General features: G+C 44.3%; 1 protein-coding gene across 3 annotated transcripts in view; it reads right to left on the bottom strand.

Moving 5' to 3' along the window:
• Positions 1-574: 574 nt before the first annotated feature.
• The window catches only part of LOC120883713 (uncharacterized), a 44,726-nt gene continuing 28,642 nt past the window's right edge, over positions 575-16,658 (bottom strand). For 2 of the 3 annotated variants that reach the window (XM_078018211.1, XM_078018210.1), the window contains 3 exons: positions 7,097-8,306; positions 6,380-6,473; positions 575-1,688 (listed from right to left, as the gene is read on the bottom strand). In XM_078018211.1, the coding sequence (XP_077874337.1) occupies positions 827-1,688; positions 6,380-6,473; positions 7,097-7,103 (963 nt within the window). In that variant the 5' untranslated portion in view covers positions 7,104-8,306 and the 3' untranslated portion in view covers positions 575-826. Of the gene's footprint in view, positions 1,689-6,379; positions 6,511-7,096; positions 8,307-16,658 lie in introns of all 3 variants that reach the window. The other variant, XR_013424390.1, reaches the window with a different exon arrangement.

The raw sequence follows: 16,658 nt of genomic DNA, 5'->3' as shown, positions 1-16,658 counted from the left end.
TATTTCAGATGGAAATGATGTGGCCTACACCAGAAGACTGTCTGGGAAGTGGCCCATTCTCTCATGAGACCTGTTCAAACGGGCTCAGTGACATACTGAGGTTGTTGTGGACTGCTGTTCTCAGTGGGAAGTTGGAAGTAGGTGGGTCAAGTTTTCTTCCTGCACCTCCCCTCAACAAACAGGTCGCCTACACGCCCTCCTTTCCATGACTGCTGTCTCTACTTAGAACCCCGTCTTCTTCTCTCTTGCTCCTTCGAGGCAGGGTCGTGGGCCTTGACCCTGATCCTTCCACACTAGGCCTTGGCAGCCATACCGGTCTCCCTTCTGCTTTCTCCGGAGACTTTGCCTGACCAGGAGGAGCCAGACGGTCTCCTCTACGGCTGCATCATGACGCCTGTAACTCTTTGTGTCCCCCACCGGCTAGTGCTCCTGGCCACTCCATATCACTTGTCTGCAGTGCAAAAGTCGGGTCCACAACACAGCAGCAGCCCACATGTCAGTGAGGAAGGAATAGAGGGAAGGTTAAGAATCACACTGGGTGTGTGTTTTGGCGGGAGTGGAGGATCACACAGGGTGGCAGGAACGTCATTGTATTTTGCACTACACTCATAGGAGGAAATGAATCCAAACAGGCCACAATGGGGCAGTTCTGGCGGTTCACAGGACGTGGGGGCGGGGCTTGCACTTGCAGGCCCGCCCCCTCCCCGAGTGCAGGTGTCCGCGTACACTCCAGGTTCCTGCAAACGCGCGCTCCAGCACACTCAGGCTGGTGAGCAGCCGGACGATGTAAACGCAAATGTGCACGCACTCAGGTCCCCAGGTGTCCTCAAGCTCGTGCACATGAGTTACGTGAAGCCCCACGAGGTCCTGCCTGGCACTGCAAACACGACTTTGGGTGCGCACGCCGGTCAGCGGGCACGCTCCGAGACTGCACACCCGGGACGGCGCACGCGAGGCCGGGCGCGCCCCGGGGGCCGGCCCACAGCTGCAACCCGCGGCTCTCAAGGCTTTGTTGAGCCAGCTTCCGGGCGTCCATCACGCGAAGGCCGCGCGCCGGCCCAGGCGAGGCGCTCGAGCACGAAATGGCGGGCGGGGGCGGGGCGAGGGCGGGGCGCGGCGACCGGCCGCTGCCCACTCCCGAGCCCGGGCGGGGCGCGCCGCCCTCTGGCGCAGGCGCAAGGCGCAGCGCGCGTTCCCGCGTCCCTCCCGACGCGCGCCGGGACACAAAGGGCTGGAGGGAAAGCACGGAGCGCGGGTGGGGCCTGCGGAGCGGCTGGCGGTCGGGAGCGGCCTGGAGCGGACTCGCAGGGCCGGAGCCGGGCTCGCCGGAAACGCGCGCTGGAGCGCGGGGCGGGGCCGTGTGGCGCCGTGGCCTCTCGGCTCTCCTCCTCCAACGGCCGTAACGGCGCCGCGGGCCGGGCGGGGCGGCCGCAGTGCGCAGGCGCCGGGCGCGCCGCGAGGACGGGCCTCCATTTTCTTCTCGCGCCCTCGTGGCGGTCTGCGCGCGCTTCCTCCTCGGCGGAGGGACAGGCATAGCCCGCGAGGCCTTCGCTTCGGCGCCGAGCGCGAGACGCGGCCCTTTGGAAAGTGCCCGCGCGATTTGGGATGCGAGTCGCGTTTCCCACGGAAAAAGAAAATGCACCCGGGGCCCGAAATTAATGCAGGGTCTCCACGTCGCCCTGAGGACGCTGGAAAATAAAGCCGTTTTATTACTATTTTTTCCTTCTTGGTGCCCTTAACCACTGAGCCTCGTCCCCAGCCCTTTAATTTTTTTTCTTTTTTTAAACTTAGAGAAAGGGCCTCGCTGAGTTGCTTAAGCCCTCGCTAAGTCCTGAGGCTGGCTTTGAACCCGCGATCCTCCTGCCTCAGCCTCCCGAGCCGCGGGGATTAGAGGCATTGTGCACCGCCCTTGGCTGAAAATAAAATTATTTATTAGAGATGTTCGTTGAATGTAATGGTAACAATTTATTTTTATTTATGTTTTGCATGGTACTGGGGACAGCCCAGCCCTTTAGCTTTTTCAGATGGTCTTCAGCAGCCCTGGCTGGCCTCGAACTTGGGACCCACTTGCGCAGCTTCCGTGGTACAGGCCTGTGGCCAACGTTATTTTTAACCATAAAATAGTATATGTTTCATAATATTAAATATTGAAAGAAGGAAATGATAAGCTAGCATTCGCTGTCTGCTTAAAACCAGCCAAACCTGGCCGGGTGCCCGGTGACTCTGGAGGCAGGCAGGAGGATCCCAAGTTCAAGGCTAGCTTTAGCAACTTGCAAGGCCCTAAGAATTGAGCGAAACCCTGTCCCAAGATAAAAATAAAAAGGACTGGGGATGTGGTTCAGTGGTTAAGCATCCCGGGTTCAACCCCAGGTTACACACTGGGGATAAAAAAACCGGAACTTCAATTGAGCACAAGTATACTATTTATGGTAACATAGAAATAATTGCCATTTTTTAAGAGGTTTTGTTTTTGTTGTTGTTTTAGATACTGGGGATTGAACACTGGGACACTTTACCACCTATCTATATTTCCTACCCTTTCTTATTTTTTGTGAGATTCTTGTTAAGTTGCCTGGACTGGCCTGGAGTTTGTGGTCTTCAGCCTCTGGAGTTGCTAGGATTATACACCTGTCTCAGGGGGTGTATTATTTTCAGAAAAGTAATAGGGGAATGATTAGAATATTGTAAAAGTATTTTTAAATTTATTGTGAAAACGAGCCTGGTGTAGTGGTGCACACCTGGAATCCTAGCAGCTCAGGAGACTGAGGCAGAAGGATCATAAGTTTAAAGTCAGCCTCAGTAACTTAGTGAGACCTCATCTTTAAATTTAAAATATATATATAGATAGAGGGCTGGGAATGTGGCTCAGTGGTTAAACATCCCTGGTGGGTTCAATACCTGGTAGGAAAAAAATAAAATAAAATTCATTGTGAAATGGCATAAACTTTGCAGCAAAAATTACTTGTAAGCTTGGCTCAGTGGCATAGGCCTGGAGGCTGAGGCAGGAGGATCACAAATTCAAGGCAAGCCTCAGCAGTTTAGCAAGGCCCTAAGCGACTTAGAGAGACCCTATCTCTAAATAAAAAATAAAGGGCTGGGCTGGGATTGTGGCTCAGCAGTAGAGCGCTTGCCTAGTGTGTGGGAAGCCCTGGGTTCGATCCTCAGCACTATATAAAAAATAAACAAATAAAATAAAGATATTTAAAAAAATAAAGGGCTGGGAATGTGGTTTTGGTTAAGCACCACTGGGTTCAATCCCCAGTACCAAAAAAAAAAAAAAAATTACTTGTAGTGTTCAATTGAACACAATATTAACTGATAAGCAATAAAAGAAATGTGTTCACAAAAATACTTTGTAGAATGAGGTGGTCATTTTATTTCAAGGAAAGTGCTGTATTTCAAATTTTTAATGGTGAAAAGTACCGATGCTGTAAATGGGACACTGGGACATGTACAATGTGACAGTGTTGAGCAGAATGCTGCTGCTTGACAAGGCTCCAGCGTGTTGCCAGATGTGGTTACTTGTGACAAGTCGTGGCTTGTGTTTTCATTTTTTTTCTAAACAGTTATGCATTGGTTATTGTGACATAACTCTAAGAGGTAAACCCATATGGATTTATTGTAAACTCTGGACATAGTGGAGTATCAAGAAATTGCTATAACCTTGACTTGTGGAAAATGTGCTCAAGGAGAACCCAGTGGTGGTGTTCTGCTTGGGAGTAAGGTAGTTCTACAAATGCTTGGAAGTGGTAAAGGATACACAGTCACACTGTTGTTTGTTTTTGGTTTTGATAACCTATTTACTGCTTATGACATGTTACACGTTTGAGATACTGTAGTCTAAGCTGTGGGCACCAGGAGAGAAAACAGACAAACAAATATCATCTAAAACCCTTAATGCAGATGAAAAAAAGCAAGAGGATTGTTCAACAATCAAAAGAAACAAAAAGAAACAGAGCACAGCCCGTGTTCCTCCACAATGGCCCTGAGTCCCTACAGCAGTTTATTGGGGGTGTGGATTAACATGGTGGTTGGTTTCTAAGTATTCCAGCTCTATTAGAGGTAAAAAATGGTGTTGGCCTTTACTCGCTGGAGTAATTGATATGTGTGTTGTAAATGCATGGATTATTCACAGTTTTGTGAACAAAGACAAGAAAGATCTCTAAATTTGTTGTCTCCAAAGAGACATCTGCATATATTAGGAAGCAACAAGAACCCATCAGGAGGAAGAAAGCAAAACTTGTGGAACTCCCATCCAAGACAGCATCAGACCTGACATAGGGAGCCATGCTGTTCTCAAAGGACAAGAAAGAGTAGTCAAAACAAGTCACATCATGAGAAACCAGCAGTGTATTGTCAAAAATGTGATTTAACCCTTATTTGAAGGGTTTTGCTCTTTTCCACCGAAAGTAATTGTTAAACAGGTTATGAAAGTCACTTCTTTGTATGTTGTATAATGAATGAAAGGATATCTTATTTGCTCAATGTCCTATTTATAGAAAGTCTTATATAGGTAAAAGATACTCCATTTTCCCAGTGTGCTATTTATAGAACAATCTTCTCCCCATCCCCCAGTGGTACTGGGGATTGAACCCAGGGAACCCAGGGATGATGCTCTAACGCTGAACATCTTTAGCCCTTTTTTTAATTTTTTATTTTGAGACAGAGTCTCATCCAGTTGTTTACAGCCTTGCTAAATATTGCTGAGGCTTGCCTTGAATTTATATATATATATATATATATATATATATATATATATATATATATATATATATATATATATATGTTATGGATGAACACAATATCCTTATTTTGTTTATTTTTATGTGGTGCTGAGGATCGAACCCAGTGCCTCACATGTTCGAGGCAAGTGCTCTGCCTTGGAGCCACAACCCCAACCCTGGCCTTGAATTTTTGATCATCCTGTCTCAGCTTCCTGGGGAGCAAGATTATAGGCATGTGCCACAGCATCCAGCTGTATTTTCATTCTTAATGATTATAGGTGCCCAGCCAATCATTGTGCACCTGTGCAAGTTTCATTTGAAATATTCCCAGAATTAAAAACTTGGGACTTAATGAGTGGTTGAGTCTTGCCCAAGTATAACAGGCAGGATCCTTCATCCAAATTGAGATGCCTGCCTTGAAACCTGACTCCAGGCTCTGTTAATTGTGTCCATGTTTATTTCTCTCTTTAAAACTATCAAGATGGGAACCTCAGTACCCAGCATTACTGACAAATGATAGGTGCATCTTTTGCTTGGTGAGAGACTCAACAGGTCTTTCAGTCCTATTAATAACACATCATGGACTCACCTGTTGATCAAAACTGTTCCTATCCCATTTTTTAGTCTCATGTAAAGCAGCCTGCCCTTAGATTATTTTATTGCAATATGAATTTAGTTTTTTTCTTCCAAGTAGTGTCTTTTTTTAGGTTTATTCACTATAATTTCTTAAGTATAAGGAAACTCTAATGCTTTTTCAATTTTCTGAGTAGAAAATGAAGCTGGATATGGTTTCACACACCTGAAATCCCAGCAACTCAGAAGGCTGAGACAGGAGGATCTCAAGTTCTAGGCCAGTCAGCAATTTAGTGAGGCCCTAAGCAAGTTAGAACCTGTCTCAAAATAGAAAATAAAAAGGAATGGGAATGAGACTCTGTGGTAAAAGCAATTCTGGGTTAAATCCCCAGGGGAAAGAAAAAAGAAAAGTAGGACCAGAATGTGATTTCTGGTCTCACACAGACATAGCCTGTCTTCTTTTTTTCTCTTCAATTTATTTAATTAATTAATCTATTTATTTATTTCGGTACTTGGAATTTAACCCAGGGGCACTTTACCATTGAGCTACAGCCCCAGCATTTTTATTTTTATTTTATTATTATTATTTTTGGTCCTGGGGGTTGAACCCAGGGCCTTATGCATGCAAGATAAGCATTCCACCAACTGAGCTATATCCCCCGCTCACCTCAGCCTTTAAAAAAAAAAAAAAAAATATATATATATATATATATATATATATGGTTGTAGATGGACACAATTCTTTATTATTTATTTATTTTTTTAAATGTGGTTTTGGGGATCAAACCCAGGGCCTTGCACATGCTAGGCAAGTGCTCTACCACTGAGCTACAACCCCAGCCTTTTAAATTTGCTGCAGCTACTCAAGTTTAAGGTATTCCTGCCTCAGCTCCCAAGTCACTGGGGCTACAGGCATGAACCACTAAATCTGGCTGTACTTTCTATTGGACTACAGATTTCTAACAGGGATTTTGAAATGTTCCTATAAAATCAAAAACGTTCCACTAACTGAAAAATTTTCTTTCATTTTGTAGAAGAAAGTACTTCAACACTTGCTGGCTTGTGGTTTTCCAGTTACTCACCTCTGGGTTCTGTCTGAAAATTGGAAAAGAACACATCCTGGGCTGGGGTGTAGCTTGGTGATAGGGCTCTTGCCATGAGGTTCTGGATTCCATCCTGTGCAATGCAAAAAGAAAAAAATGCCCTGGCAGGGCTGTGCAGATAATTGGAGGTAATATTTGTAAAGTGCCTAGACCATAGTAAAGTGCCTAATTAATAAATGGCTGCAATTATTTTGGGTTGTTATTGTATGTGAAAATAGGGACTGCAAAAACTAGCAGAAAAACAAGGCTGCCTACAGATCCCTTTTGTACCCATTTCTAGTCCAAACAATACCCCTAAAGCCTTTTTATTTTTACTTAGGTGTGCTGGAGATTGAACCCAGGGTTTTAAGCATGCTGAGCAAGAGCTCTACCACAGCTACTCCCCTGGCCCCTGCTCAAAAATTTTAAGCCAGACCTGGTGACCCATGTATAATCCCAGAGATTCAAGAGGCTAAGGAAGGAAGATTGCAAATTTGAGGTCAGCCTGGGCAATTTAGCATGACTCTGATTCAAATATTAAAAAATTATAAAGGGCTGTGGATGATTCAGTGGTAGAGCACTCCTGGGTTCAATCCCCAGTACTAAAAAACAACAAAATAAAACAAAACCTTTACATCAAGGAAAGAGAAATTTTAAAATTCATTTTAGAAGCAAATCAGGGGGCTGGGGATGTGGCTCAAGCGATAGCGCACTCACCTGGCATGCATGCGGCCTGGGTTCGATTCTCAGCACCACATACAAATGTTGTGTCCGCCGAAAACTCAAAAATAAATATTAAAAAAAGAAAAGAGAAGCAAATCAGATACTTGCTGGTGCATCAGCTCCTTGTCTTATCAGAAGTAAATCTGCTGGGCATTGTGGCACGTGCCTGTAATCCCAGGGGCTCAGGAAGCTGAGGCAGGAGGATTGTAGGTTTGAGGCCAGCCTCAGCAATTTAATAAAGGCTGTAAACAACCTAGTTGAGACCCTGTCTCAAGATAAATCATTAAAAAAAAAAAAAAAAAGGTCTGGGGATGTGGCTCAGTGGTTAAGTGTCTCTGGGTTCAAACCCTGGTACCCCCCACCAAAAAAAAAATAAAGTAAATCCTAATAGGTTTACATGAAATAGACCCTAGGATGGCCCCCTGCCCATCCTTAGAAGGGCCTGAAGGATGGGGCTCAGCATCAGCTTTCCCTGTGGGAGCAAAGGGCCCCTCTCAAACCAGGGGGCCTCTGCCAGTCGCAGTGCTCTCTACATCTGGCTCTCTACATCAGCAACTTAGCAAGACTCTGTCTCAAAATGAAAATTAAAGGGCTGGGGAATAAAAAGGGCTGGAGATGTGACTCAGTGGTAAAGCATCTCTGGGTTTAATCCCCATTACAAAAATAAAGTCCAATGGGAGTGCCTGCTTTGAATTTTTTTTTCCCTTGAAAATGCTTTACTCTAAGAGTAAAATACAAAAGCTCCCCACCTGCCTGTGGTGCTCATCCCAGTCACGTGACTCTCTTTAGCAGTTCACATAGGATCCTTGCAAATCTTCTTTGCATTTAAAAAGACCACGCACCCACACAGGCTTCCTGAAAACTTTCTACGCTCATCCAGAATTTTCCCTCACAGCCTTTTGCACTTTCTTCTTAAGTGACAGACAACTCCTTGAGGAATCAGCCCTCTGTTGGCTAAATTTGTTATGTTACATGGTTTTCAGCCAGTGGGCAGTCCTCGGGTGCCTGGGGATGCGCTGAAGGCTGCCCTCAACTCTCCTGCAGTCGATCCGCATGGCCACCCGAGGCATTTTGATTAATGTCCCCATTTTACCAGAGGAGTCTGGGCCTGGTGTGAAGGTGCACTCCTGTCATCCCGGCATTTGGGGAGGCTGAGACAAGGGGATCCCAAATTCCAGGCCAACCTGGGCAGCGAAGTGAGGCCCTGTTTAAAGGAAACGGATTGGAGATGTGACTCAGTGGTGGAGGACCCTGGGTGTTCCACCTTCAGGACCAATAAATAATACCAATATTAATGATGTTAATAAAAATTTCTAAAAGGAGGCACCTGAGGTATAGAGAGTTAAGAAGTGTCCCCAGGTCAGGTAGGCAGCCGTCTGCTGCTGGGCAGGGTCTGAACCCTGGTTCCTGCGTCCAGGCTCAGGATCCTCCATTAGACTCAGGAAGACTCCTAAATCTTGCACTGGGCTCTGCCCATGTCCCTTGGGGAGTGGATGTTTTGGGGCACCTTCCCTGTGCCTGGTCCTGACCACCCCCAACCCCCAGGCTGGAAGCTCAGCTCTGCCCCTTGCTAGCTGGGTCGCCTGATGGGGGAAGGTCAAGCAGTGGAGCACACCCAAGCTTCTGTGAACATTGGCCGTGGTTGTTGTCTTGCTCAGAGTGGGGAGGTGGCAGAGGAAGGTGGGCTCTCCGGTCACTGGTAGTGGCATCAGTTGATGAGTAGATGTGTGAAATTCTAACCCAAGTTTTTTTTCTTGGCCTCAGAATTCTTTGCATCTGGAACTTTGAGACAAGTCAAGGTGATGGATAGCTGGCTTGCCTGGTCATTCCAGGGGGCAGCAGCATCCTGTTGTTTCCGAAAACTCAGTCCTTATCCCCATGCCCATCCCATAAGGAGGACACAGTTTTGAGGAAAAAGAAAGTTTATTGCTTTGCTAACAAAGGAGAAGCACGGGGGACTCCTGCCCCAGAGGCTGTGATTCTGCACATGGGTCGGGGGAATGAGTTTTGTTTTTGTCTTGGTGGCTGGAGGTGGGGGGTGGGTTCTGGGGATTGAACTCAGGCACTGGACCACTGAGCCACATCCGCAGCCCTATTTTATATTTTATTTAGAGACAGGGTCTCACTGAGTTGCTGAGCACCTCACTTTTGCTGAGGCTGGCTTTGAACTCATGCTCCTCCTGCCTCAGCCTCCCAAGCTGCTGGGGGAATGGGATTTTTAAAGAGGTGATTCGTTACGTTCCATGTGTTCTCTGTATGAAGCTATGATTCACTCGTTAATATAGGAGAGAGTCATTCCGAGATCTTCTGGTGCCAGCCCCCAAATCTAAGTTACTTGGTTCTCTTGAGAGTGTGTGCTCAAGCACAGTCTGTCTAGGATGCTGCCGAAAGAAGAGTAATCCTGCTTCCCCAGGATTAGGGAGAGTGAGAGATTAGGGAGGAGGGCAGAGAGAGAGGAAGAGAAAGAAACATGTCCTTCTAAATTATGTGACAGTGGCAGGGCAGCCAGGGCTGTATTTGAAGCACACGGTGGACCACTGTTGAGTGGTTACTGATAGGCAGGGATGCCCCCACAGCAGGTTGCTGCCACCACCCTTGAGCTCTGAACTTGGGGCTGCAGATGGCCCCCAAAGGCTACCCACTTGCCCACGAGCAGCTTTCTGAGGTCCACCCTGGCATCCAGCCCTCACGGCTTTGGTCCCTCACTGCGTCTGCCCCAGGGCTCGGCATTTAGTGCTTCTTCAAGAACAGCTGCCTGGTTTCACCACTGTCCTCTGTACGTGGGAAGAGAGCAGATGCTTTTTTTTCTGGGGGTGGGGGTGGGGTGGGGGAGGGGAGACCTGATGCAGGAGTCAAAACTGGAGCTCCAGCCTGCATGGGACAGTTTAGACTGGAAAGGCATCTTGAGGTAGGGAAGTCAAATGTCTGAACTACCTAGTTTTTCCGGGAGAGGTGCTGGGGACAGAACCATGAACTATGAGCCCCCTCAAAAAAACTTCAGATAGTTTCATAATTAAGAAAAAATTAGTTGTTGATAGACCTTTATTTTATTTATTTAAATGTGGTGCTGAGAATCGAACCCAGTGCCTCACACATGCCGGGCAAGTGTGCTACCACTGAGCCCCAGCCCCAGACAGTATATAATTTATTTTTTGTTTGTATTTGTTTCTTTATTTTTGCAATACTGGAGGCTGAACCCAGGAATGCTTCCTCTCTGAGCTACATCCTCAAACTGCCGCCCGTCCCTCAGCCTTTATGTAACACATTTGAGACAGTCTTGCTAAATGGTTCAGGCTGGCCTCAAACTTGTGACTTTCCTGCCCACTTGGCCTCCTCCTGATTAGCGGATTTAAGAGGGGTCCACTTTATGATTTGAATATAGCCCTTGCTGCTCTGCCATTGAGACTTATTTTTTAAACAGACAGGTTTCTTTCTTATCCTCTCTCCCTCCTCCCTAATCTCTCTCCCTCTCTAATCTCCCCCTCCCTAATCCCGGGAAACAGGATTACCTTTCTTCCCTGTCCTAGGAGGGTTGTCCGCCCTTGAGCACACACTGGCCACTGGAACCAAGTAATTCAGACTTTGTGGATGGCACAAGAAGATTTCAGAAATGATTATTTTCCAAATTAACAAGTGAATGATAGAGACCAGTGCCTTGTAGCCTCTGAATCACCTCTTTCAAAAGCCCCTATTCCCCTTGCTGGGCAGAAACACAGCCTCAGGGATAGAAGTCCCCTTTGTTCCTTTGCTAGCAAAGCCATAAAATTTCTTTTTCCTTGTTCTTGAAACCATGACCTTATTATTGGATTGGCATTAGGGACAAGGACAGTGCTTTTGGTAACAAATTGGTGACTCACAGGGACCTGAGAGCACCCTGCCCTGGCTTTCTTGGGCAGGTCTGTCTCCCCAGCAGTCCCACCTCCCTGCTGAGGATGTGAGTGAACTTGAGAGCCAACTGCTGGAGAGTTAGGAGGCCAGTGTTTGCCGCAGGTCCAACCAGAGGAGCTATCCGTCCCAGCAGCTTCAGGGAACTCCCGTGTTCTCTCCCTGAACCATACAGGGTCCTTCAGGGAACTCTCTCCCTGAACCATACAGGTTGCTCCATCTTGGTCCACTTTGAGAAAAAGGAAACCAAACACAGTACAGTTGTGACACCCTTAGCCACCTGGCAAGTTCCCCCATGTGCACTCGAGACCCTTGATTCCACACATCTGGCTTCTGTTTTGGGGAACATCTGGTTCCTCTTTGTGGGGACATCTGTGGCACTGCTGTTGTAGGAGTCTCAGTTAAGTCAGAATCGAGAAGTTACTCACTTCGGTTTGGTGTAGGTTCTCATCTGTTTGACCTGGAGTATGGGAATTTCCTTGGGTTGTCTGTGTTACTGCCCCTTTTAAGACATGAGCAATGCTGAATTGATTTCGTAGGTAGTCCCTTGGGAAAGATCTTGGCTAATCTGTCTTAAAAAGTTCCCATCTGTAGTCTGTGTTTGGTGATCCTCTCTGGTTATCTGTCTCTGAGTTCCTTTTTTGTACAATCTTGCAGACAACCTTGCAGTTGGAGTTTGTCAAAGGTAAAGTAAGTAGAAGAAAGGGCCACCTCTAAGTAGTAGCCAGAGATCTCTTATTGGTCCTTTAAGGCATGGGCAGTGCTATATTGATCCTATAGGTAGTCTCTTGGGAAAGATCTTGGCTGAAAGGGCCACCTTACAGGTTTATACCCTTTAAGACATGGGCCATGCTGTGTTGGTCTTACTGGTAGTCTCTTGGGAAGAAAGATCTGAGTGGTCACCCATAGATATGAGCCTGTGTAAGAGAAAGAGGTGTGACTGTAACACAACCTGGCCTTTGAATGGTTTTCTGGATTAGTTTACAATCTGGATTAGTTTACAACTCCAATTGGAGTTGGTTTGTCCGAGGAAGAGTCTGTGGAAGAGATTCTGTGCATTCAGGCATTTATGTAGTTGCAGATAAAGAGCCTGAAGGCAGAAACTAAGTGGAAGGTGCAAAAAGGTACTGCCTCTGGTGTGCAAGGACAGGAGGACATCAGAAGAAAGGGTTAAAAAAACATTTAAATCTGTTCAACTCTGGGCTAGCCCCAGGCAGTTGCAGATCAATTTTCTGTGGGGCAAGGACACCAGCCCTGAGCTGGGGGGAGAAAAAAAAAAGAAAAACTGTCTGCTGTAGAAAAATGGGCAAAGAGAACCTGGCCTCTGCCCTGCCTTCCAGCCCCTTTTGTGGAAGGGGATAGCCATCCCTGGGGCAAGGTGATTCTTGCTGTGACAATATACCTTCAAATTATCAAATGCATGGGGAGACTGGCAGGATAAACAACTGCATCCAGAAAGGAAAAAAAAGAAACTAAAGCCAACCTGTGTTCTGTGGGCAACCTCTGCAAAGGGATCTTCAAAGAAACCTCAAGAAAAGGATGCAAGGGCCTCTTCCACTGAACATCAATATGCTTAGTCTAAAAAAAAAAAAAAAAAAGCCCAAAAAGTGCTTCTGAATATAAATGACAAAACTCACTTAGAGTAAAAGACATCATGAGAATGATAAGGGAGATAGGTCAGACTTAAAAATATCCTGAGCTCCAGGCCCTTGAATGTAACCAGGGAGAAAAAGATTAAGATGTAGTTTTTGTATATACCAGATTGTCTGACCATCTCCTGGGATGACATATGCTGTGTAAATTAAATGCACAGATAACATTCATAAGGATTGATTCAGAATGTGCATTTAAGAAAGGGTCTGAAACTAGCAGAGATATAAGAAAGTTATAGGTATAGAAATATATTTTAATGTGGAAAACTAGAAGGTAAAATAAATGTTTCTGAATGAGAAAGTATTTTGCATGGTAAAGTAATATTCTTATGCTAAAGTCCAAGATGAAAGACAGGACAAAGCTAAGGATGGGAAAAAAGCTGTAGAACGTCTGAGTAAGTGGCAGAAGGTTCGTGGAAGGTAAATCTCAAAAAGTTTGTGTAGGGACTGGGGTTGTAGCTCAGTGGTAGAGCACTTGCCTGCCCTGTGTAAAGCCCTGAGTTCACTTCTCTGCATGGCATATAGATAAAGGAATAAAATAAAGGTCCATCAACATCTAAAAAAAGTTACTCTGTGTGATTAAATAAGCTATAATTAGCACCATCAGTTAAAGTTATTTGAATTTTAATGTACATAAAACAAAGCCTGAACATTGATCTGTTCTTATCTATTAAGATAATTTTCTTGTGTCTTCTTAGGGAAACTTTTGTTGTTGTTGTTGTTGTTTGTTTTCCTTTTGTACTGGAGATTGAACCCTAGGGTGCTTAACCATCAAGCCTTATACCCCAGCCCTTTTTTGTTTTGAGACAGGGTCTCACTAGGTTGCTTACTGCCACACTAAGTTGCTGAGGCTGGCTTTGAACTCATGATCCTCCCATCTCAGCCTCTTCAGCTACTGGGATTACAAGGCATGTGCCTCCAATCCCTGCAGGAAACTAAGTCTTTATTTTATTTTTATTTTTTTGTGGTGCTGGGGATTGAACCCAGGGCCTTGTGTATGTGAGGCAAGCACTCTACCTACTGAGCTATATTCCCCCGCCCCAAAACCAAGTCTGAAAGGAACTAGGGTTTGTACCTATTTTAAAGTCTTTCAAATGATTACTTTTTTTTTTAATGTTTATTTTTTTTAGTATTTGGTGGACACAACATCTTTGTCTGTATGTGGTGCTGAGGATCGAACCCGGGCCGCACGCATGCTAGGTGAGCGCGCTACCGATGGAGCCACATCCCCAGCCCACAAATGATTACTTTATAACTAGTTAAATAGTCAGTTGTTATTTTGGGTTATTGCAATATACTTGACACCCTAAATATGTGTGACTAGAGATCTGTATACACCTGAGAGTTATGTGTGAGTCTTGCCGAAGTATTATGTAAGTCTGTAAAATGAAAGTTTATGTAGGTTTACTAGCAAGTGCTCTCTTTTATACATTGTATCTGAGAAAGCAAGGCCTCGCTGCCATTTGAAGTAATTGCCTTATATCTGTTTGCTTTAACTAAGTCTATTTCTGATCATTAACAATGTTTCCTCAACATTGATTTAAGGCTATCCTTTGATTTTTTTTTCCCTAGTACTACTAACCCATGCAGACCTGTGATTATTGTTACAGTACAATATGGATTCTAGATTTTACTTTAAAAAGTTAAACTTAGTTAATGTAAGGACATCTGTGTAATTGTGATACTAACCATTACTTACTTTTTTGTATAAATCAGATGTGTTCATGTTCTTCAAGTATACTAGCCTTTTAAAATATAAAGCTTGGAAGAGAACTTTTACCAAGTTGGTGTTCTCCAAACTAAAATTGTAGCAATAGTCTCCTTTAGATTTATACAGAAATAACAAATTTGTTTGGTATTAGTTTATTTCATTTGATGTTTTATAACTACATAAAAGTACCCTGATATCAATAAGTTATATGTAAAGTTTTATGTTACTCTTTACACTGGGATGGGAATTTAAATGTATTTTTAGAAGATAATAAGGACACCTTGACTTGCTCAAAGGTTGACATCGTGGAACATGAAAACATTTTACCACTCTTCCACAAAAAGGAAGTTGAGAACTCTAAGCCTTTCTGTTTGATTCATGTTCCAGATATAATGTTGTATTATTATGTTAACTGATATTCAGATAGACTCAAAACTTTGTAGAATGATACTTTTTAAAAAGAGGCAAAGATTAGCCTCAGAAAGAGAACACTTTAAGATTTGGCAAGAGGCCAGCTTCATCTGAACTAAAGCTCTGCCTCTAATCCTACTCCATATTAGAATGGCCGTGAAATAGGTTGAAATATTCTTTTTTGGGGGGGTGGAGGATGGGGAGAAACCAGGGATTTAACTCAGGAGCACCCACCCACTGAGCCACATCCCCAGCCCTATTTTGTATTTTATTTAAGAGACAGGGTCTCACTGAGTTACTTAGTGCCTCATTGTTGCTGAGGCTGGCTTTGAACTCATGATCCTCCTGTCTCAGCCTCCCAAGCCTCTAGGATTACAGGCATGTGCCTCTGTGCCTAGCTATGACTATTCTTATTTATTTATTTATTTGAGAGAGAGAGAGAGAGAGAGAGAGAGAGAGAGAGAGAGAGAGAGAGAGAGACTTTTTTAATATTTATTTTTTAGTTTTCAGTGGACACAACATCTTTGTTTGTATGTGGTGCTGAGGATCAAACCCCGGCCACACGCATGCCAGGTGAGCGCGCTACCGCTTGAGCCACATCCCCAACCCGACTATTCTTATTTAAAGTCAAAAGATAGATTTTTGTTGTTGTTGTAAATATTAGTATTATGTAAGTCTGTAAAGTGAAAGTTTATGTAGGTTTATCTCAAAATAGAGAGGGAATATAATAATACAAAACTTAAGTAAAGGTTTGGGTAAATTGTAAAAAGTACTTAAGTTTGTAAAAGAGTTTTTAAAAAGTAAAATTTGTGTGTAATTGAGTTGATAAATATATGGGTCTTTGTAGAAGCTAAATATAGTGGCTGAGCAGTAGAGCCCTTGCCTGGCACATGCAGGGCCCTGGGTTTGATCTCAGCACCACATATAAATCAACAAAATAAAGGTATTGTGTCCAACTACAACTAAAAAAATAAATATTAAAAATTCTTTTGAGAAAAGAAGCTAAGTAAATACCAAAGATATGTTATTGTTCATTTTGTATTTTACTTGTAAAACTTTATAATTTGCCTGCTAGTGTTTTGTAGAAATACTTCTTTTAACAGAACAAACTGAGCTAATTTAAGACAATAAGCCATTACTTACAAAATAGACAGGATACAAATGCTGAATTCCAGTGCTAATGCTGACCCAAAGTAAATGAAATGAATAAATGAAATTATAGATATTGAAGTTATAACACATTACTCCAACTTTAAGACTGATAAAAACTATCCAGGATGTTTAAAGCCAAAATTTTGGAAACCAAATCAAGGAAGCAAAAGTGTGAATGAAAAAGAAGCCAATATTCTGGCCCTTGCCCTCCATAGTTAGCTAGGACCAGAGAATGTTGGGACATTCCTTTCTAAGGGCCGTGCAACTCCAGAGAGTCACTCTACCTGCCAATTGGAGATCAAGAGAACCCTAGAGATCAGGAAGCCAGTCAGTGCACATTCTGCAAAGAGGAGGGTCATTGGAGAGTGAAATGTTCCTGATGCTTTAAAAGGAAGCAAGATCCTGCCCCAACCTGGAAGACAGCACCACTGGTAGAGGAAGGTTAAAGGAACCAAGAGAGTTCTCCAATGTTTCCAGGGGTGATCTCTGAGGAATTTCAGCTGATGTAAAGAGTACATAAGAACAAGGTCACCTTTGACCAGCTTGGTCTTAAACACCTGGAAGGAGAGTATAGCCTGAGCACCATCCTATATGGACATTTAAAAAAGAAGACAATAGGGGCTGGGGATGTGGCTCAAGTGGTAGCGTGCTCACCTGGCATGCGTGTCGCCCGGTGTTCGATCCTCAGAACCACATACAAAACAAAGATGTTGTGTCCGCCGATAACTACAAAAAATAAATATTA

Source organism: Ictidomys tridecemlineatus, chromosome 7 (assembly GCF_052094955.1).
Source record: "Ictidomys tridecemlineatus isolate mIctTri1 chromosome 7, mIctTri1.hap1, whole genome shotgun sequence".
Classification (NCBI taxonomy): domain Eukaryota; kingdom Metazoa; phylum Chordata; class Mammalia; order Rodentia; family Sciuridae; genus Ictidomys; species Ictidomys tridecemlineatus.
This window is presented reverse-complemented; position numbering and strand designations above follow the sequence as displayed.